Genomic DNA, 21807 nt, shown 5'->3' with positions numbered 1-21807 from the left:
AGAGACAGTAATTACAAATATAAATATATGGTAATGATCTTTAAACCACGTTTTCTTTTAGTGGTCAAGTACATGGTTTTTCTCTCTGCACAGCAGTTAATATCACCTGGTGACATATCTTGCTTACTTTATACTGTACATTAGCTTATCACTAGACTCCGAGCTATCAACAACATTATCAGCCTGGTGATAAAACAGTATTAAAAGTGATAAGAGGATGAGGGGTAAATACCAGTGAGTGAGTAATTATTTATTATCTGGCCACAAGTAGAGCAATGAAGTCTGTGCCACAGCAGTGTCTGTAAGAACATGATGTCAGCGTACTTTCCCTGCAGTCACTGCCTTGCCCTTTATTGTCATGCTGCATGTGTTGCACAGAATGTCCATGTCATCCATAGATCGCCAGCCTTGATAAGGCTAATCCACTGTTTCCCAACTCCAGTCCTCTGCAACAGAATTCAGTGCATGTTTTCTAGATCTCCTAGAGCAGGCCTGGCCAACCTGTGGCTCTCCAGATGTTGTGAAACTACACATCCCAGCATGCCTTGCCACAGTTTTAGCATTCCCTAATAGCAAAACTGTGGCAAAGCATGATGGGACTTGTAGTTTTACAACAGCTGGAGAGCCACAGGTTGGCCAGGCCTGTCCTAGAGGGTGCACAGGTGTATCCATTACTGGTTGAGATGTCTAAAAAGATTCACAGGTGATACTAATTATTTCACTAGTGATACTGAGGAGATCTGTAAAACATGCACTGTAAGGGGGTGAGGAATGGCACTGGCCTAATGCCTTGTTAAATTCTTCTATCATTTATTTTGGAACATGAATACATCCGTAGACCTTTGTACAGCATGCATGTATGGAGAGAGAGAACTACTATAGCCATTCTAAGTCTAGTTTTCTCATTTTGAGATGTTTTTATCATTGAGATGTGTGGAAACTTTTGCTTTTTGAGACTTGCTCTATAGTTTGCTTTATCAAAGTTATACATTTATTTCATACATTTGTTCTGTGTTCTTTTCTAAGCTGTACTTAAACCTTTGCCACCTGATGAGGAAATGGATATTCCCGAGTCACCTCTAGTTCCACATCCTGATTTCCCGTATGATAGCAAGGCACAGAGCTTTCATGGAGGTATCACAAGGGAAATAAATGGAACTGAACCCATTCATAAAGAAGCCATCAGTCATGAGACGCCAGACTTACCTGTTAGTGATCATATTCCAGGTGAAATGGAAACATTTCGTCTGCTGGAAAAGCCTGTACCAGCTAGTAGTAAGGAGAAGGTGGAGGCTCCTTGTGCTGCACCTAGGACTGTGTTACCTGCCTCTATTAAAGAGAGGCTTGCTCGCATCCATCAGTCATCAGATTTACACTTTGCCTCTGGATTAGCTGCACAAGTGGCTGCCCGATCACTCACTTTCACTTTCCTGCAAGAACAGACTTTTGGAGACGAATGGAACAATGATGAGGATGAGATGGAGAGTGGTGATAATCTTGTGGGGGATGAAGGACATGAAGACAAGTGTTCAGAACATAGAGAATAACCCATTTGGGTGAAGGCAGGACAAGCCATTGAACTCATGTTGAAGCTCTGTCCATTATGTAAGGGCAAACTAGGATAAACATTTGCTCCTTATTTAAATTGATTTACCGTCCTCTGTGCCTGGAAAGATTTTGCATACAACTCTGCAGTGTCTCAATGGCTCCTCCATGTAATGCAATTAGGGTCTTACACAGTCCCAGGGACTGCTATTCAGAGCGGCCCCTGTACCTGGAGAAAACGTAATACTCCTCACTGATAGTTAACGCGATCTACAGTCTGTTATACTTGTACAAACCAATGTGACCGCCTAAATATCTTTTGGGTTATTTTAATATTTAAGGTTATTTATTCAAACGTATGTTTTGTTTCCAAATGTTCATTTTCTGTTCTCTTCAGCTGCCTTGCTTTCTAGACAAACTCATCCATTGTTTTAGGACTGCAGACAAACACTCTGTATGGTATCAGTGCCACCTTGGCAGTATTGTCCAGTGTGCACAGGTTAATGATGTTGTTCCTTTGTGATTATATTTCTTACAATATTCCAGTTACTTAAGCTTAGAATGGCATTTTTATAATAAAAAGAAAATAATTAAAAACAAGTGTAAACTCTGGAATGCTGCTTATTGTCTAATTTAACATGAATAGTTTTGTATTATTATTTATTAAGTTATGTATATAATACACACACATTTTGCAGCACTTTAGAGAGAATATTTTGTCATTTACATCAATCCCTGACCCAGAGGTGCTTACAATCTATATTTCATACCGCATACACACACACTAGGCTTAATACTATTCTCAGAATCCAGTTAACCTACCAGTATGTTTTTGGGAGAAAACCCATACAAACATAGTTGGAGTCCTGGTGGGAATTGAACCCAAGACGTGTGAGGCAGTAAAGCTAACCACTACACATTCCATGCTGGCCCAATCCATTCTTTGGATCAACTGTTACTAATATGCTGTAACTTAAAGGGACGTTATAGTGAAACATTATTCATTATTCATTTTTAAAACCACATGCAGCACTATGCAAAAGCTTTAGGCAGGCGTAGAAAATATGCAGCAAAGTAAGAATGCTTTCAAAAATAGACGTGTTATAGTTTATTTTGTCAATTAACAAAATGCAAAGTGAATGAACAGACGATAAATCAAAATCATATCAATATTTGTTGTGTAAAGCACAGACTTACTGCGTGAGCAAATGAGCTTGTAATTGAATAGCTCTGGGATATATAGTCCAAGGCTACAAGCCCTGTGGTAAGTACTGTGGTTAATAGAATCTGGCCTTTAATGTATGCATTAAAATGTAACTGGTTTTGCTTTAGTCTTATAGCCACCATTATTTACATTTTACAATGTATATTATATAATTTGGCGTGTTATAATTTCAAAATTAAATTTACATAGATTGCTTAATTGTTTGACAAGTTCATTGTCTGTCCATTACTTCTTAGATCAGTATTTTCTGTTTTACTCTCTTCTAGCTATTTGGAGATTTTTGTCCTCATTTCCAGTTTCATATTTTGTCTCTATTTAAATGAGGAATTTCCTGGTCAGTCTTGGTCTTAACAAAAGTACCAGTGTGTAGAACTGGGGGAGCCCTCAGGGACAGTCTACTAGCAGCATTAGTAAGTACTTGTAGATGGTAATTAAGGTAATTATATTTCTTCACTTGTACATTGTGTGGGGGAAAAATGCAATTGTTTTCTTTCTCATAGGAACTTTGACTACATGTTGCACATAATTTCATTTCTCGCAGACATAATACCCTTAGTCACCATATTATTTCCACATATGGCTAAAGGTTTACATACCTGACACCTTGCCTCATACAATGTGCCTCTGCTCACATTTCCGGGTATTACGGAGCTGTGAACATTACCTATGTTTCCGGACGCAGGTAGTAAAGTAGTTAATAAAGATGACACCTGACACTGCAACTATGGTAAAGATTCAAAATAAAAATAATAAATATATAACAGACCTATTGCTTAGTGCAGTGGTTCCCAAATTGGGTGCACAGGGCACTTGCAGGGGTACCACAGGTTGATGGTCCAGGACCAAATCAAATTATTTATGGTCAATATGGTAGGCAATACCAGTGCTGGTGGCTGCCAGTCATAAATATGTGGACAAACAAAAGCACAACCCTGCCCACCATCACCTAACTGGACCTTAGGATGACCCATAAACACAACTTTCTTCATTGAATATTTTTTCCTGAATTTCTCAACAACTTTTAGACTAGTGGTGTCATCAAAAAATACTGATACTCCAGGGTGCCGTGATTCAAGGACAGTTGGGAATCATTGACATGGTGTGAAAATGCTTAGGAAATGTGTGCACTGGAAGGCTGTTTTAGCTTAAACTGCTCTTTGATGCTAAAGCCTTTTGTCTTCTATCTGGAGTTTACAAGCATCTATCACTCTGCTGTGATGTGATTCTTCATAGATAGCCATTAAACTTTACCACGGAGCACGGACATCATTTAATTCCTCCTGCAGTAATAATGTCACTGACTGTGGAAAAGGTCAGTCTCCAACAAAGCAAGCAGCCAGTGTAACAATCGCTAGTGAGCTCACAGGGAGAAATACAGAAAACAAAGTGGAAAAGAGCATTTGAGGTAAACCATTGCCCTCTAATGTGCCGGTCTCTCCAGTCTGCATTTAGGCTACATTATGTCTAACAAAAAGGACCTGGCATGGTTTTATAATAATTATCAGTCTGATCTAGGATATATTTAAAGGTACCATACTCTCATCTGGTTAGATTCCATTGTTCTATGTATCTGATGTGAATGCTGAAATTGTCTCCATAATGCTTTGTAGGGTCTACAATAGCGGAAAGGCAACCAGCAAACAATTGTCCTCCATTTACAAATACAAATAGATAGTGATTTTTTTTTCTTATTATAATCTGGAAAGTCTGGCTTTAAATGTGACCGTTCCTGTACTAGTGATTCTGCTTTGCTCCCCGTCACTAGGGAGAAGCTTAATTTAACTATTTTAATGATCTCGCAGAAAAATACTTATTCCATACACAAAGTATCCTACTTTGGTTGATTCAAATCCACATACTGCCTAATATAAGCACACAATAAATAGTATGCTCTCCAAGCCAATAACGAGTCTACATTAGTAGAGTAGTACAGTAAATATAAAACAAGGTACTGTACAATAAGGGCAATATACTGTAATGTGTAACCACGTTACTCATCTTCCCAAAGTGTCTTATCCATCTATAGGCTCACTGTCCTACACATGGTTTTAAATAAACAGCTGAATAAGTGTAGAGGGCCCCATACACTAGAAAGATAATGCCCGATTTAATCCAATTTCAGGCATTCGGGCCGATATATATCAGGTGAAGTCGGGCATTTTGGAGGTGTTTCCGATCAGATGCGCATTCCTGTGAGGGTCGGATCGGCTCCCCTAGATTGTTAGTGCTGCACTCGTGATATGTCGGTTCCCGCAGGCATGGCTGGGATCGCATATGATATATCGCATGCAATATGTACCAAATCGTATGGAACCACTCCCGGGAGAGTTCAAGGGAAATCGCCTCCGACTTCAGCCTCAGACATATCGTTGTAGTGTATGGGGCCCTTAACAGCATGCTATTAGTGTACTGGCTGGCAACCCATAGTGCATTAGCTGCCAGCACAGGTCATACAATAAAAAAATATAATTATAAAAAGGAAAGTGTTAAGAAAATGTACATAAAGCCATGTCTCTTAAGGCCCGTACACACTGGTCGATGTATCGGCCGTTCTCTTGAACGGCCGATACATCGCGGGACCGTCGGCCAGTGTGTACGGGCGATACGTCTGTGAACTCCGTCGTTCACAGACATATCGCGTCGGCCGCGCAGCACAGCCGACAGCCAATATATCTAACGATATATTGGCCTGTCGCTGTGTGTGTACGGGGCGGTCGTCCGACCGCCCGTACACATGCTGCGGCGGCCGGCGGTGATTGACAGGCCCGCCCGCCCAGTTCATGACGTCAGTCCCCCGACGATCGGGCTGTGTGTATGCACAGCACACTGCCCGATCCGTACATAGATATATCTGCAGATCAATTGATCTGCAGATATATCTAATAGTGTGTACCCACCTTTACTTTAATCCTATTTAGTAGGTATAGCCTGTGATCTCAGCTGATAGAGATTCTCTGTTCCTGAAACCATTACAAACTCCAAATTAAAGCTACCACAAAAGCTGTACTTCACCATAATATAGTGTCAATCACTTAACTCCCAATCTGTCTACAGCAAAAAGACATTTGATAGAAAACAAATTTAAAGCAGTGCAATAACAGCGCCAGCCTATCATAGATGATATACTTATCCAGCATGCAAGAAAGTTTTCCTTTTGAATGAAAATGTATATTTTTATAGCTTAAAGTTTATTTTTATATTAGTAAAATGGGTGTACAATTTAATGCTTTTCCTGTTTACAGATGCTAACAATGGTTTTCTCTCATCTATTGCCAGGTTCTAGAAGCACTTGTTATTGTAACTGAGAAGCTGGCTGACTGTGCCCGGGGGACTCTGCAGCCAGACTTACACACAGGGGTTAAATTTATTGGATCACACACTGCAGCATCTTTTACCACAGGCACAAACTTTGCCCCCTCTTTTTACTTCGCCTTTTACTTGCAATGATAGACTAAAATGAATGGAACAAAGTATTCTGGGGTTGTGTGAGGTAAACTAATTCAGTAAAACTGTTGACTAGCCTGTGTCATACTTCCCAGTCTATACTCTGTAACAAGCAAACCGGAACACAAAGATACAAGATATGACTGGCACTGCACTAAACGTGGGGCTTTCCCTTCCAGCCATGGATTAAAACATTGTTTCCCAAACTTGGTTTTCATGTCTAAGCAGATAAGAGAAAGGAGGAGCAGGCTGGAACCACAAACTAGAGAAAAGCACATTACAGTATTATTAAATATTCTCCCTCTTATAAATGAACTCTGGAGATGTCGCTCTGGCTTCAGTAGAAATGTAGTTGGTACTTCTTACAGGAAGAGGAGAGCATGTACATCATGTACAGTACTACAGCTTTCTTCAGGGCTACAGACCTTCCAGTCAATCAAATCAGAAATACTTCACAATAGATTTTGGAATACAAGATTTGTTTGACTTTTTGAACTTTTCTTTGCAATCAACCAACAGATTCTTAGTAAGAGACTTCGTGGGGGGAGGATTGATCGCTATTACCAAAAAAAAAGATACATAAGGTGTTCGGTACGTGTACACATGGAAGCAATTGAAAACGAGAGGGTTTTAATGCGTTTAAAAAAAATCCTTTGGGTGAATAAAGCAAGAAGATGATACTTTGATATTTTTGTTTGGTAGCAACACTATTTCCTTGATGAAAAATAGTGCCTATACCTGTATAGCTTGTGAAGAACAGACACTTTTAGGAGAGCATTGCAGGTTTAATTCCAGATGTCTTTCACATCGGAGATGGTAGTGTCAACAACAGGAGCTCCTCAGGGTGTAGAATTTACAAGTTGAAATTTAGGGTGGACACCAGACACAATGAAGAATGTAGTTTAAGGTGTAGATTCATTAAGAAAAAAAAACAGATGAAGATGGTAAATGACATGAGACATCTTAGCAAAACAGTCTACAAATATCTAGCTGAAATCTGATGAAACGCTGGTGAAACAAGTGTTGTGTGTTCCTGCTCAGGGGCTGACTGTGTGCAAGGAGGACCCCCACACCACAAACCTCTGTCCAGCAGTATTTCTTTCAGGTACCCTCCTTTTACTCAACTGTCCTCTCAGCAGCTCCCCTATGACACTACCCTGCACTGCCTTGCACCGCTTCTACACTTGCCACTACTGCTGTCGCTATACCCCTTATTGGGAGTGTCATAGATTAATACATGTCTGCGACACTGGCGGCAGTGACCCCCCTCTCATCCCCACAACCACTATACTCCTTACCGGCAGCACTGCAGTGTATTCCGTCATGTCTGTAACGCTGACTGCTGTACAGGCTCCTGGCAGCAGACGTGATGTAATACATTGCAATGCTACTGGGAGCCAGTCAGGGGAACAATATTTGGGGCAGTATGAGGGCCCTCCCACCCCCCCACCCCCCCTCCTATATTCCAGCTGTGCCTGGAAGACAAAGAAATGCTGGCAGATTGTCAAGAAACTCTATTTTGGGCACATACTGGAGTGACTGGCACAGTCTGTCAATACTTTCTCTCAGGCCACCATAGATAGGTTTTCAGGCAGGGCTAAGAATTGTCTCCGCTTGTTAGCACAATAAGACCCTTCTTGCACAAAGAAAAAAATTACAAAACAATAGTTAATTATACAGTTATACAGACAATGTAAACTGCATTCAAATAACCCTAGCATATGAACTCCTGCATCAGCCAGACACTTGAGATAAGATAAAAAAAACTATATGATGCCAGCTTTTGTATAAACATCGATGCTTGGTATAGCACTATCGGTTAGCTGTATCTGTTGATATAGCACATCATAGTGTAAGATACTGTAAGCTTATTTTCACCTGATAAATATTAGTGTTGAAAAGCATGCAGGTTGTGCTTATTTCCTTAACAGGTTAATCAAGTGACTGGTTAACATCATAAACAGCCTATGTGATGTCATTTAGCTTTTGTATAAAAGTCACTGCTTGGTATAGAACTGTCGGCTGTATCTGCAGAAATGATATCTCACAGTGTAGGATAAGATTATTGTAACCTTAATGTTATACAAAAATGTTAGGTAGCATGGGTTAAATGTGGGCAAGTTGTTATTTATGTCCTCAGTAGGCTGATCATATGACTGCTAACATCATAAATGGCCTCTGTGTTGTCACTCAGCTTTTGCATAAAAGTCACTGCTTAGTATAAAACAGTTCTCAGCTGTACCTGCCAATATGACGTTTCACAGTGTAAGATAAGATTATATTAATATGGGTGAAGTAAAGCTATCTTTATCCCTGTGCAAGGAATCCGCTCAGTGCCCCTCTTCCTTTTGAGCCCAAAGATGGAACATTGAAAAAGGTAGTTGCTGGCGCAAGTACACACTGCTTGCAGGAAAAAAAAAACACCCAACAATAGCGAAATATAAAGTTATACAGATAATGTAAATCGGTAAAATGTGTGTCCAAGCATCCATAAAATGTGAACTACATCAACCAGCTCCATGTGTTATACCAGATTAAAACAGAAATGGCCATTTGACTGACCGGACATCAAAATTATGGAGGTAGCTATAAACGGTTTTCATTAAGGAGCTATATCCAATACACGCATGCGTCTCTTATTGCACATTCCCTCCATATCGCTCTTTCACTGCCCCCTTGACATCACGTTCTCACTCCCCCTCCCCCCAATAGCTCTCTCATTGTTCTTTACTGCAATATGTCTCTGCCCCTCTGTAGCTCTCACTGCCCTCTCCATACCCTTCTGCCCCTTCCATATCTCTGTTGTTGCATCCTTGGCGATTTCTGCCCAATCATCATCCTCATACTTGCAGCTCCACTCTATGCTCCGGTTGCAATGGCATGCTGCTCACACAGGAAGTGAATCGTACACACCTCCTCTGAGCATGGGGTTGTGGCTGCGGGGCTGCCTGAACAGTGATCCCTGGAGTCCGAATTAAACCTCAACACGCTTTCTCCATCTCTGAGCCCCTGAAGTGTTTTATTTTCAGATTTGGAATTATGATCTTTCTATAAAGTGTGAGACATGAAAGTTACTGGAACGGCCTTACAATCATTTATAATGTACTTGCCGACATCTGTGCTGTGCCTCACATTGCCTCTTGTACAGAAAAGCAAATCAGCGATTGTAATTTCTTTCTTTTTCTTAGGTAACTCTCACATTATCTTAGAGTCCATTACCATATTTGCATAGGTCACACATGGCATGCCTCGCCGCCGAGCTCCAGCATGATCTCCAGCTTTAAACCAGAAAATATGAATCTACATAAGTGCTACAAGAAGATGGTTTCTTAGCAGGAACATAAAACTCTCCTCTATAACAGGAATGATACATCAACGCAACTCCAAATACCTGTGTCCCTACTGATTATATATATAGATATACATACATACAGGTGCCATCATTATCCATATTTATTAATGTATTCAAAATATATATTAATAGAAGGATGACTTTTATGAGTGACATATTTCTATGATGCCGTTGTCTGAGCAGGGCACATCCTATACCAAATTGATGGGTCTATTTACTAAGCCTTGGATGGAGATAAAGTGGACGGAGATAAATGACCAGCCAATCAGCTTCTAACTGTCATGTCACAGACTGGGTTTGAAAAATGACAGTTAGGGGCTGGTTGGCTGGGACTTAAGGTGGGTACACACTGATAGATATATCTGCAGATCAATTGAACGACGGAGTTCACAGACGTATCGGCCGTACACACTGGGCGACGGACCCGCGATATGGGATCAGTACGTAATCCCGCTGGACGGGATCCCGGCAGTCGAAATACCGACGCTGGAATCCCGACCACACAATCCCGACAGGGGTAGCGAGCGGAACGCAGCCCCTTGCGGGCTCGCTTCGCTCGCCATGCTGCGGGCATGGTGCCTCGCTACGCTCGGCACACTAATATATTCTCCCTCTATGGGTGTCGTGGACACCCACGGAGGGAGAATATGTCGGGATTGTGGCGGTCGTGATTCCGGCGTCGGTATTTCGACCGCCGGGATCCTGTCCAGCGGGATGTTGACCGCATCCCCCGCGATATATCGGCCGTTCAAGAGAACGGCCGATATATCAGCCAGTGTGTACGGGCCTTAACTCTCCATCCAAAGCTTAGTAAATAGACCCCTAAAGCTCTTGAAGCCTAATTCAAAGGTGGTTGCAAAAGCAAAATCTTGCTCTAAAGGGCAAAACCATGCGCACTGCAGTAGAAGGGGGGGGGGGGGGGGGTTAGATATAATGTGCAGAGAGAGTTAGATTTGGGTGGGCTATATTGTTTCTGTGCAGGGTAAATACTAGCTGATTTATTTTTACACTGCAATTTAGATTTCAGTTTGAACACACCCCATCCAAATGTTACATCTGCCCCACCTGCACTGTACATGGTTTTGCCAATTAGAGGAAGATTCAATTAACCTTGAATTAGGCCCTTGGTCCTAAGATTTGCAGAATTATATTGGCGTTGTAATTGGTTACTTTATTTCGGAGTTATGTGGTAAAACGTCAGACTGCCATTTACAGTGCATCACCATTGTGACAGTTGGTGGACTCTCTCTATGCACCTGCTGGGTGACCTAGAACGGGTGTGGTTTATTAGGTCGACAAACATTGGGTCGACCACTGAAGGTCAACATGCATTCAGTCGACATGGTCATTAGGTCAACATGTACAAGGTCGACATGAGTTTTTGACTGTTTTTGGTGTCGTTTTCTACGTAAAGTGACGGGGAATCCCAATTAGTGCACCGCGTCCCCTCGCATGGCTCGCGCAAGGTGCCTCGCTCCACTACCGCTGTGCTCGGCCCAGGTTACCGTTCCCAATTGTAGTCCTCATGTCGACCTAATGACCATGTCGACCTAATGCATGTGGACCTTCAGTGGTCGACCCAATGTATGTTGACCTAATGCTTGTCGACCTAATGACCGCCTCACCCTGGAACATGTGACCTGCTGGGTGGTCTGGAAACTGTGATAGTTATTTGCAGCCACCCACTAAGCAGGGATTTTTCCAAATTCGGCTCCGAAGGGGGTGAATAAGGGTAAAATGTTCCGCCCAGCAAACCTTTGCCCTGTTGAACCCGGGCACATCAGTTAGTATATTATTATTGTCAGTGACTCCAGAGTTAAGCATCATCCATACATTCTAGTTCCTTATCAATCATAGGTGTAATATGGAGCTTGCAACTACAAGAAGCTGGACTTGATGATGATGATGGTTTCTGGAATTCTGCAGAAGTGTCCTTGTGTTTATGTATACAGATAGAACACAAACAAGCAACAAAATATAGGTTCCTCTAATCTATTGCAAACTAGTCAATGTTTCTTGTGCAGGGTAATCATATTTCTTGCAGTGACGTGCGTCTTCATGTGTTTCTGAAGTTATGGATTTGGTACTTTTGGCTTGACAGGGACACATTTTTCTTCAATGTTTAACACCAGTGGGCGCATCTTGTCCTTGTCTACACTTCCACTGATTTAAAGGAGCAAACTGTAGAGAGAAGTAAAACCAGAAGTTTATCTCGTGCCTCATGATTCAGTAAGTAATGACGACACATTGCACAAGATAAGGATAGCTAATTTAAAACAAAGATGCTATAAATATTCTGATTGCGCAACCTGCCTTCTCTTGCATGAGATTACGTGAGTGTAAGCAACACAATAGGTGACCAAAGTTGAAAATGATAATTATATCAAAAGTGACTGTTTAAAAAAGCAATATGTTTCTCTTACGTCCTAGGGAATCCATTTAGTACCATGGGGTATAGACGGGTCCACTAGGAGCCTTGGGCACTTTAAGAATTTGATAGTGTGCGCTGGCTCTTCCCTCTATGCCCCTCCTACCAGACTTAGTTTAGAAAATGTTCCCGGAGGCGCCAGTCACGTCACTGGAAGCTCCTGAAGAGTTTTCTGCATTTATTTTGTATGTTTGTTATTTTCAGGCAGGTCTGGATGGTACGAGCCTGCCTGCTTCATGGGGCTTAGGGGGGGGAACGGCCCAACCTCTTGGAGGGTTAATGGTCCCGTTCCCCGCTGACAGGACACTAGCTCCTGTGGGAACTATTCACAAGCTCCACCACGGCGAGCGTACATTCCCACAGCACGCCACCACCCGTAACAGAGCCAGAAGATAGAAGAGTGGTGAGTACTTAGCCGGAGTCCCGGTTAGCGGGTCACCAGCCATTATGGCAGCATAAGGGCATACCTCCCAACTGTCCCGCTTTCAGCGGGACAGTCCCGCTATTCGGACCCTGTCCCGCTGTCCCACCCGCGGGCAGCAGTGTCCCGCGGGTGGGGGGGCAGTTGGGGGAGGCTTTGATCACCCGCTGCTCTGCAAAGCAGCCGGTGATCACTGAATACATGCTGTGCGCACGCGCACGGCATGTATTCAGAGCTAGGAGGGGAGCGGGGGCTGCCCAGCTGCTGGGGGAGCGCTGGGCACGCCCCCAAAAAGAAAAAAACGGGCCGTTTGGTGAGGCCACGCCCCCTTTTCTGATCGCCGCTCGGCTTCATCACGCGAGAGTCCCGCTACTGACAAGCCAAAAGTTGGCAGGTATGTAAGGGTACGGAGATGCACGGCTTCTACGGGGGCGGATGAAACTCCAGATTCAGTACACAGTGCAGACGCACCGCTTCTGAGGGAGCGAACTGAGTCTTAGTACACTACGTGTGTGCAAAGTACTCAGACTGGCATTACAGACTTAAAAGGGGGCTGACTCCATTTTAGGCACTAAAATTACCTAGTATAAAAAAAAGTGGGAAGGCCGCGCGCCATTGAAGGGGTACCCAAACCAGCGTCTCAGTCACCTATCATTTGTCCGCAAAAATGTCCTTTGGCCCATACCCTGCAGTCTGACTCTGATGATGAGGGGTCAGACATGGGGGAGGGGGAGGTGGACTCAGAGGTGGGGGAGGCTACTCTGTCACAGGGAATAGAGGCTCTCATAGAAGATATCAGAGAAGTTCTGCAGATCCTTGATAAGGTAACAGAGGAGACTGTGGAATCTTATTTTAATATAAAAAAGAAATCCTCAGCCACTTTCCTGTGTCAAAGGAACTAAGGTGGTCATTCCGAGTTGATCGCTCGCTAGCAGTTTTTAGCAGTCGTGCAAACGCTAAGCCGCCGCCCTCTGGGAGTGTATTTTAGCTTAGCAGAAGTGCGAACGAAAAGAACGCAGAGCGGCTACAAAAAAAAATTGTGCAGTTTTAGAGTAGCTCCAGACCTACTCAGCGCTTGCGATCACTTCAGACTGTTCAGTTCCTGTTTTGACGTCACAAACACGCCCTGCGTTCACCCAGCCACGCCTGCGTTTTTCCGAACACTCCATGAAAACGGTCAGTTGACACCCAGAAATGCCCACTTCATGTCAATCACTCTGCGGCCAGCAGTGCGACTGAAAAGCTTCGCTAGACCTTGTGTAAAAATACATCGGCCGTTGTAAAAGTACGTCGCGCGTGCGCACTGCGCCGAATATGCATGCGCAGAAGTGCCGTTTTTTTCCTTAATCGCAGCGCAGCAAACTTTTTCTGCTAGCAATCAACTCAGAATTACTCCCTAAATACCCTGTTTGAAGAACCGTGGGTTTATCCTGATCAGAAATTTCAAATCCCTAAATAATTGATATCATCTTTTCCCTTTCCTCCTGAGGATAGGAAAAAATAGGAAAATCCACCAATAGTGGATGCATCAGTATCCAGGCTGTCACGGAAAATTGCAGTGCCTGTCCTGGGTGCAGCCTCCCTAAGAGACACGGCTGATTGCAGAATTGAGAATACACTCAAATACTTTGTATACATCTGCTGGGGTGTCCCATAGACCCACTACAGCATGTGGGTGGATTACTAAGGCCATCGCCAAATGGTCGAGTAACCTAATTGAGGGATTAGGTACCTTATCTAAGGGGGAAATTATTTTACTCCTGCAACATATACAGGACTCTGCAAATTGTATGGTGGAAGCCATAAAAGAAATAGGCTTGCTTAATGCACGCACCACTGCTATGGCAGTGTCAGCATGCAGAGGCTTATGGCTACGCCAGTGGACTGCTGACACGGACTCCAGGAAAGGTGTGGAAAGCCTACCCTGCATAGGAGAGGCCTTATTTGGAGATGAACTAGACAAATGGATCTCTAAAGCTACTGCGGGTAGCTTTGGAGATCCCTGAGGCTAGACGAAGTGCAGTTAGAAGGGAGGTGGAAAGCATGGTCCACCAGTGACTAGTATAGCCCAGTTGGGCCGGCTAAAATACTCCAATGGCAGCTTACAGTTCTGCAATGACTTTAGCAACTTAAACAGTGTGTCCCAGATCGATGCCTATCTGACGCCACGGATGTACGAACTGATGGAAAGTTTGGCCGGCAGCAAATATTTAACCAACCATGATCTCACAAAGGGTTACTGGCAGATTCGTCTTACTTTCCCAGCCAAGGAAAAGACAGCTTTTTCTACCCCTGAAGGCTTTGTCCAGTACAGTTTTCTCTCCTGTTCCCTCTGGAATACCAGATATGTCTGTAACAAACTGGTCCCCACTAGGGAAGCCAATCCCAAGCCATTTTTGGTGCTTTTAACTATGTGGCCGCCCCCTCGCCCCGCCCCGCCCGCACACATAACTCACCATATACCAGGGGCGGGTGGGGAACATCCTCCGCTGCGCTGGGGAGCCGGAATAAGGAAGCTGGGCAGCGTCTGAGCGTCCTGTGGACGCTCAACGCTGATCCCTCAATCCCCGGGATTGGAGCTTCCAATCCCTGGATTTAAGCTTCCAATCCTGGGATTGAATCCCGGCTATTTTTGGCCCTAAATCCCGGGATCCCACCGATCCCGGGATTGGCCTCCATAGTCCCCACACATGATCTTTTCATTTCCCAACTCACTGAATCTCCTACCCAACTGTCAGATCTCCTAGCTCTTTTGACTTCCAATAACATCTCTATGCTGACGATACTCAAATCTACCTTTCCGACCCAGACCTTTCCCCCTTTGTCTTCCTCGTATCTCCAACTGTCTCTCGGCTATCTCTTCTTCGATTTCCCGGCGCTTTCTTAAACTTAACATGTCTAAGACTGAGCTGATCATCTTCCCACCCTCCCGCACAACCTTACCTCCCACAATTTCATTATCTATTAATGGCACAACTATCTCCTCTAGCCCCCAAGTGCGCTGTTTTAGAGTAATCCTTGCCTCCTCCCTCTCCTTCCAACCACACATTCAATACCTCTTGCAATCCTGCCATTTCCAGAATCAGACTTTCTCACCCTGGATGCTACTAAAGCCCTCATCCGCTGACTAGTTATCTCCAGATTGGACTACTGTAATCTCCTCCTACATGTCCTCCCTGACAACTGCTTCTCTCCACCCCAATCTATCCTCAATGCTGCTGGCTGGCTTATTTTCCTCTCCAAATGTACTACATCTACCTCCCCTCTCTTACTAGCCCTACGCTGGCTTCCCTTCCCCTTCAGAATCCAATATAAGCTTCTTACGCTCACTTATAAGGGTTGGGTATGGGAGACCGGTGCTTATAATGTCGGTGGTCACATGACCGGCAGCGGCATTCCAAAGTTTAGAATCCCGTCATGAGGACGTAAGTATCCTAACTAGAGATGTGCACGGGACATTTTTTGTGTTTTGGTTTTGGATTCGGTTCCGCGGCCGTGTTTTGGATTCGGACGCATTTTGGCAAAACCTCCCTGAAAATTTTTTGTAGGATTCGGGTGTGTTTTGGATTCGGGTGTTTTTTTTTAAAAAAAACCTCAAAACAGCTTAAATCATAGAATTTGGGGGTAATTTTGATCCTATAGTATTATTAACCTCAATAACCACAATTTCCACTCATTTCCAGTCTATTCTGAACACCTCACAATACTATTTTTAGTCCTAAAATTTGCACCGAGGTTGCTGGATGACTAAGCAAAGCGACCCAAGAGGGCGGCACAAACACCTGGCCCATCTAGGAGTGGCACTGCAGTGTCAGACAGGATGGCACTTAAAAAAAACTAGCCCCAAACAGCACATGATGCAAAGAAAAGAGAAAAAGAGGTGCACTGTGGTCGCTGGACGGCTAAGCTAAGCGACACAAACACCTCAATATCACAGGAATTATTTGTTCTAATCAATGGTATTATTGGTCCAAATCACTGGAAGAAAATGACAAAATCACTGGAATTATTTGTTCTAATCAATGGTATTATTGGTCCAAATCACTGGAAGAAAATGACAAAATCACTGGAATTATTCGTTCTAATCAATGGTATTATTGGTCCAAATCACTGGAAGAAAATGACAAAATCACTGGAATTATTTGTTCTAATCAATGGTATTATTGGTCCAAATCACTGGAAGAAAATGGAATGGATGGATACTTGCAGTGACACAGAGCTGCAAGATACAGCAATGGCCTACTGTACAACTATATACTGTTAGTCACCAAAATGCTGCACTGTAATACTAGAAGGTATAGAAAAGTATATATATTATTGTATATATCAGTACAGACAGAGCGGTGTAACTGACACATGTGTCCTGACAAGCAGTATAGAAGCTATAGAAAATAAGAAAAGTATATATATATTATTGTATATATCAGTACAGAGCGTTGTAACTGTGATCCATGTATCCGGACAAGCAGTATAGAAGCTCTAGAAAAGTATATATATTACTGTATATCAGTAGTAGTACAGAGCGGTGTTACTGTGACACATGTGTGTCCTGTCAAGCAGTATAGAAGCTATAGAAAAATATATATATATATATAATATTACTGTATATCAGTACAGAGCGGTGTAACTGTGACCCATGTGTCCTGACAAGCAGTATAGAAGCTATAGAAAAGTATATATATTACTGTATATCAGTACAGAGCGGTGTAACTGTGACACGTGTGTCCTGACAAGCAGTATAGAAGCTATAGAAAAGTATATATAATATTACTGTATATCAGTACAGAGCGGTGTAACTGTGACCCATGTGTCCTGACAAGCAGTATAGAAGCTATAGAAAAGTATATATAATATTACTGTATATCAGTACAGAGCGGTGTAACTGTGACCCATGTGTCCTGACAAGCAGTATAGAAGCTATAGAAAAGTATATATAATATTACTGTATATCAGTAGAAGTACAGAGCGGTGTAACTGTGACACGTGTGTCCTGACAAGCAGTATAGAAGCTATAGAAAAGTATATATATATTACTGTATATCAGTAGTAGTACAGAGTGGTGTAACTGTGACACGTGTCCTGACAAGCAGTATAGAAGCTATAGAAAAGTATATATATTACTGTATATCAGTACAGAGCGGTGTAACTGTGACACGTGTCCTGACAAGCAGTATAGAAGCTATAGAAAAGTATATATAATATTACTGTATATCAGTACAGAGCGGTGTAACTGTGACCCATGTGTCCTGACAAGCAGTATAGAAGCTATAGAAAAGTATATATATTATTGTATATATCAGTACAGACAGAGTGGTGTAACTGTGACCCATGTGTCCTGACAAGCAGTATAGAAGCTATAGAAAAGTATATATAATATTACTGTATATCAGTACAGAGCGGTGTAACTGTGACACATGTGTCCTGACAAGCAGTATAGAAGCTATAGAAAAGTATATATAATATTACTGTATATCAGTACAGAGTGGTGTAACTGTGACACAATTTCTTCGTTAAGCCGTGAGTAAAATACCTAACTTTTTGGCAAATTTACTTGGCGCAGACGCACTGCGAACATTGCGCATGCGCAGTTTGCGACAAATCGCTCCGTCGCGAAAACCACTAACGAGCGAACAACTCGGAATGAGGGCCCCTGTTCTTTGCAGTTGTCCATGTGTACTACGTACAGAAGGACAATAACATACGTTTAATTAGACCTAGAGGTGTGAGTCTGCAATTGTGTCATAATGTACATACCACAATCAGCCCTTCCACAGACATGCAGAGCTAGAGAGAGCTAACAAAACAGTTAAGTATGTGGCAAACTGTTGTTTGGTTAGTAGTGTGTGTAAGTGATACTTAACTAGACATTGTGAACAAGCCCACAGGGTTTCATGTGCAAATTACTGTAAACATCTGGTACATCTTTCAAGGACACAGCATTCCAGACTATTAGTCAGGCAGTATTTTGGCAGAAAATAAATGGCAGAGAATGTGCACGCATAGTTTTTTTTTCTGGGTTTTTTTTTTTTATACTTCACTTCATTGAAGAAAAGAGAATTTTAAAAAATGATTAGATTCTGCCCAGGAAACGGAAATGACCAGCCTGCTGATTACCTACTTTGTGTAATGCACCACCTGCTGCTCCCTGTTTGAGTCACAGCACGGCTCCATATGTAATGTTATCAGATACCTCTAGGCCTTGAGTCTTCCTCTCTGATCTCAGTACTCTGATAGCAAAAACTACTAGCTGCCTAAGGCACTTTCTATCTTATGCTAGTATATATAAAAACATGTCACAATGGGGGTCATTCCGAGTTGTTCGCTCGTTGCCGATTTTCGCTATATTGCGATTAGTCGCTTACTGCGCATGCGCAAGGTTCGCAGAGCGCATGCGCTTAGTTATTTCACACAAAAGTTAGGTATTTTACTCACGGCATAACAAAGAATTTTCATTGTTCTGGTGATCGTACTGTGATTGACAGGAAGTGGGTGTTTCTGGGCGGAAACTGGCCGTTTTCTGGGCGTGTGCGAAAAAACGCTGGCGTTTCTGGGAAAAACGCGGGAGTGTCTGGGCGAACGCTGGGTGTGTTTGTGACGTCAAACCAGGAACGAAACTGACTGAACTGATCGCAATGGCTGAGTAAGTCTGGAGCTACTCAGAAACTGCTAAGAAATTTCTATTCGAAAAATCTGCGAATCTTTCGTTCACAATTCTGCTAAGCTAAGATACACTCCCAGAGAGCGGCGGCTTAGTGTGTGCAATGCTGCTAAAAGCAGCTAGCGAGCGAACAACTCGGAATGAGGGCCAATATACGTTGTGTGTCCACAAGAAAATACAAAACGTAAGCAACACATGCAAAGCTAAAATTACTAATCTAAGACATTGGTTCTATTACCTACAACCAGCATATGCAAATGTTAAGGGCCGTACTGACGGGGAGATTTCCCCAGTGATGTGTGCTGAGCAGTCTAGCACAGACCGCTCAGCACACATCTCTCCCCCCGCTCAGCACACCCCAGCGGTGAAATGAGCGACCTGCTAGATTGTACTTGCATGCAGGCCAATCTAGCACCGGCGATAGCGACGAGCGGGACCGCGCATCGCTGTCGCCGGCACCCCTGCACACGGAGCGATGTACAGCTAATTTCTAAGCAATCTAGTCAGATTGCTTAGAAATTAGCTGAACATCGCTCCGTGTGTACCCCCCTTTAGAGTTTGGCATTTTGTCCCAGTGTCCTCAACATGTGTTCCCACATTGACCCCATATTTTAATATTGAGCGTGATACATTATGCCATTATTTTGCTTATTGTGCTGTAATTTAATTAATAAAAAAAAAACATTTACAATATACCAGTTACTATATTATAATCATGTAAAAAAGGAAAATATTTTATATGTAAAAAACAGATCCAGCGGTTGGGATCCCATCATTCATGAAACCGTCGCCGGAATGTCAACAGCCGGAATTTTGCCGACAGCTGCCGTACCGATACCCACCCATAATTCCCACTCGGTTGGTTGGTCCACGCCAACAACCGAGTTGGAATGGAACCTGTGGCGAACGAAGCTCGCCAGTGGGCTACACAGCATGGCGAATGCAGCACGCCCGCAAGAGGACTCGCTGCCAGTATTCCAGCAGATGGGATGCCGCTGTCAGTATACTGACAGCTGGCGTCCCGTCTGCCAGTATATCATACCGGACCTCTAGGGACACATAGATGTTATTAAATAATTAGTAAGCATGGTGATGTCTCAGTTCATATTTAATCAACTCATAACAGAATTATCAAAAACATGTAACAAAGACTTTTACAAAGCAAACTACATTAGCAGAAACATAATTACCTAAATTTAAAGTCATTTGGCAAGTGGCATCCTGTCCGGTAGTCACTCCTGCTTTTCACTATTTGTTTCTGGAGATCTTTTATTGATCTGCTATAGCCATTGAAAATGTAGTTGGCAAACACCAGTTTCCCACGGATATACATCTAGAAACAGACCAGACAACAGACAAGCACCATGAAATGTAACAATATTAGCACTGCCTTCTCTTTGCACACATTATTGTTTTCCTACAATAGATAACACAATATAGCACACACAGTATATCCTTGGGCAGGGAGAGTTACTTACAAGGTCCTTACACACACACTGTATGATTTTCCTCTAGGATATCTGCCATGTTTGTCACCTTCATGGTTTGGGAGAAACTCATCCCTCCAGTCCTACAGCAGCATTATGTAACAGCTGGCAGTACATCCATCCAGACTGACACACAATATGCAGCCAGATATCACTGTACCCCGGACATTGCTAACTGGGGTGCGAGGAAGGACTTGCCATGTTACTTGTAATGTTCCAGACGGCACATCACACCCATTGTGCTGTAGTTATTCACCCCATTAATGTGTTAATTCTATCATATTCTTGGCACATACAACCACTACATGATGGACCATTACTCAGGCAGTACATTTCTGTTATTTATCATTTATTGTTAAATTTATTCATACATGTGTTTGTACATACAAATAAAGGTTGTTTTACATGTCAAACTGGTCTTATTTTGTATATATACTACATGTTGGTGCTGTCATGCCCTCTGTGCAGTGGGGTCACACCCTGCACCCATGTTTAATACTCACCTCTCCGGTGTCCCGCAGCGGCACTGCTCAAATCACTGGGAAAATGGTACTGCCATTTGTGAGTGCACAGTAGAAAAATCACCTGAAACATGGCACAGGCGCCATGTTCCTGAACACCGTAGGGCAGTACGGATGGTGTAATGGTTAGCATTACTGCCTCACAGCACTGAGGTCATGGGTTTGATTCCCACCATGGCCATAACTGTGCAGAGTTTGCATATTCTCCCTGTACTTGCGTGGGTTTTCTCTGGGTACTCCGGTTTAATCCCACAATCCAAAAATATGCAGGTAGGTTCATTGGCTCCCAACAATATTAACCCTAGTGTGAATGTGATAGGGAATATAGACTGTAAGCTCCACTGGGGCAGGGACTGATGTGAATGGGCAAATATTCTCTGTAAAGCGCTGCGGAATATCTGCGCTATATAAATAACTGGTAATTAATAAATAAATAAAGACCTGTGCATGTGTAGTACTGTAGACGTCTACTCACCTGCGCTGGCCACTAGAGAGGAGAGGGCCCACACGGTAGTCATTGACAGCCATGGCCATACTGGCATTTATTGTGAAAGCATACCCAGTAAGTAAATGTTTGCAGTAAATGGTTGCCAGGGCTTGCTGGAACTTCAACACTTGAGTAATGATTCTCTATCACCCCCCACCCGCTATTCAGTATGAGGCTAGAGCATCCAAGGGAGGAGCAGCATGTTTGTTGGTGAAACGGTTTCTCTAGCTAATTCAGCC

The 21807-nt window shown here is 43.0% G+C and overlaps 2 protein-coding genes across 5 annotated transcripts in view; one reads left to right on the top strand and one right to left on the bottom strand.

Moving 5' to 3' along the window:
- VEZT (vezatin, adherens junctions transmembrane protein) overlaps positions 1–2145 on the top strand; it is a 173882-nt gene extending 171737 nt beyond the window's left edge. For all 4 annotated transcript variants that reach the window (XM_063927598.1, XM_063927599.1, XM_063927601.1 and 1 more), the window contains one exon: positions 1027–2145. In XM_063927598.1, coding sequence (XP_063783668.1) covers positions 1027–1547 — 521 coding nt within the window. In that variant the 3' untranslated portion in view covers positions 1548–2145. The remainder of the gene's footprint in view (positions 1–1026) is intronic.
- A 7507-nt stretch (positions 2146–9652) lies between these two features.
- The window catches only part of C6H3orf20 (chromosome 6 C3orf20 homolog), a 57774-nt gene continuing 45619 nt past the window's right edge, over positions 9653–21807 (bottom strand). Inside the window, exons 10-11 of the mRNA XM_063927597.1 lie at positions 20264–20406; positions 9653–11747 (exon numbers count right to left, since the gene is read on the bottom strand). Of these exons, the coding sequence (XP_063783667.1) occupies positions 11735–11747; positions 20264–20406 (156 nt within the window). The 3' untranslated portion in view covers positions 9653–11734. The remainder of the gene's footprint in view (positions 11748–20263; positions 20407–21807) is intronic.

The sequence above is a fragment of the Pseudophryne corroboree genome, chromosome 6, assembly GCF_028390025.1.
Source record: "Pseudophryne corroboree isolate aPseCor3 chromosome 6, aPseCor3.hap2, whole genome shotgun sequence".
Lineage (NCBI taxonomy): Eukaryota > Metazoa > Chordata > Amphibia > Anura > Myobatrachidae > Pseudophryne > Pseudophryne corroboree.
This window is presented reverse-complemented; position numbering and strand designations above follow the sequence as displayed.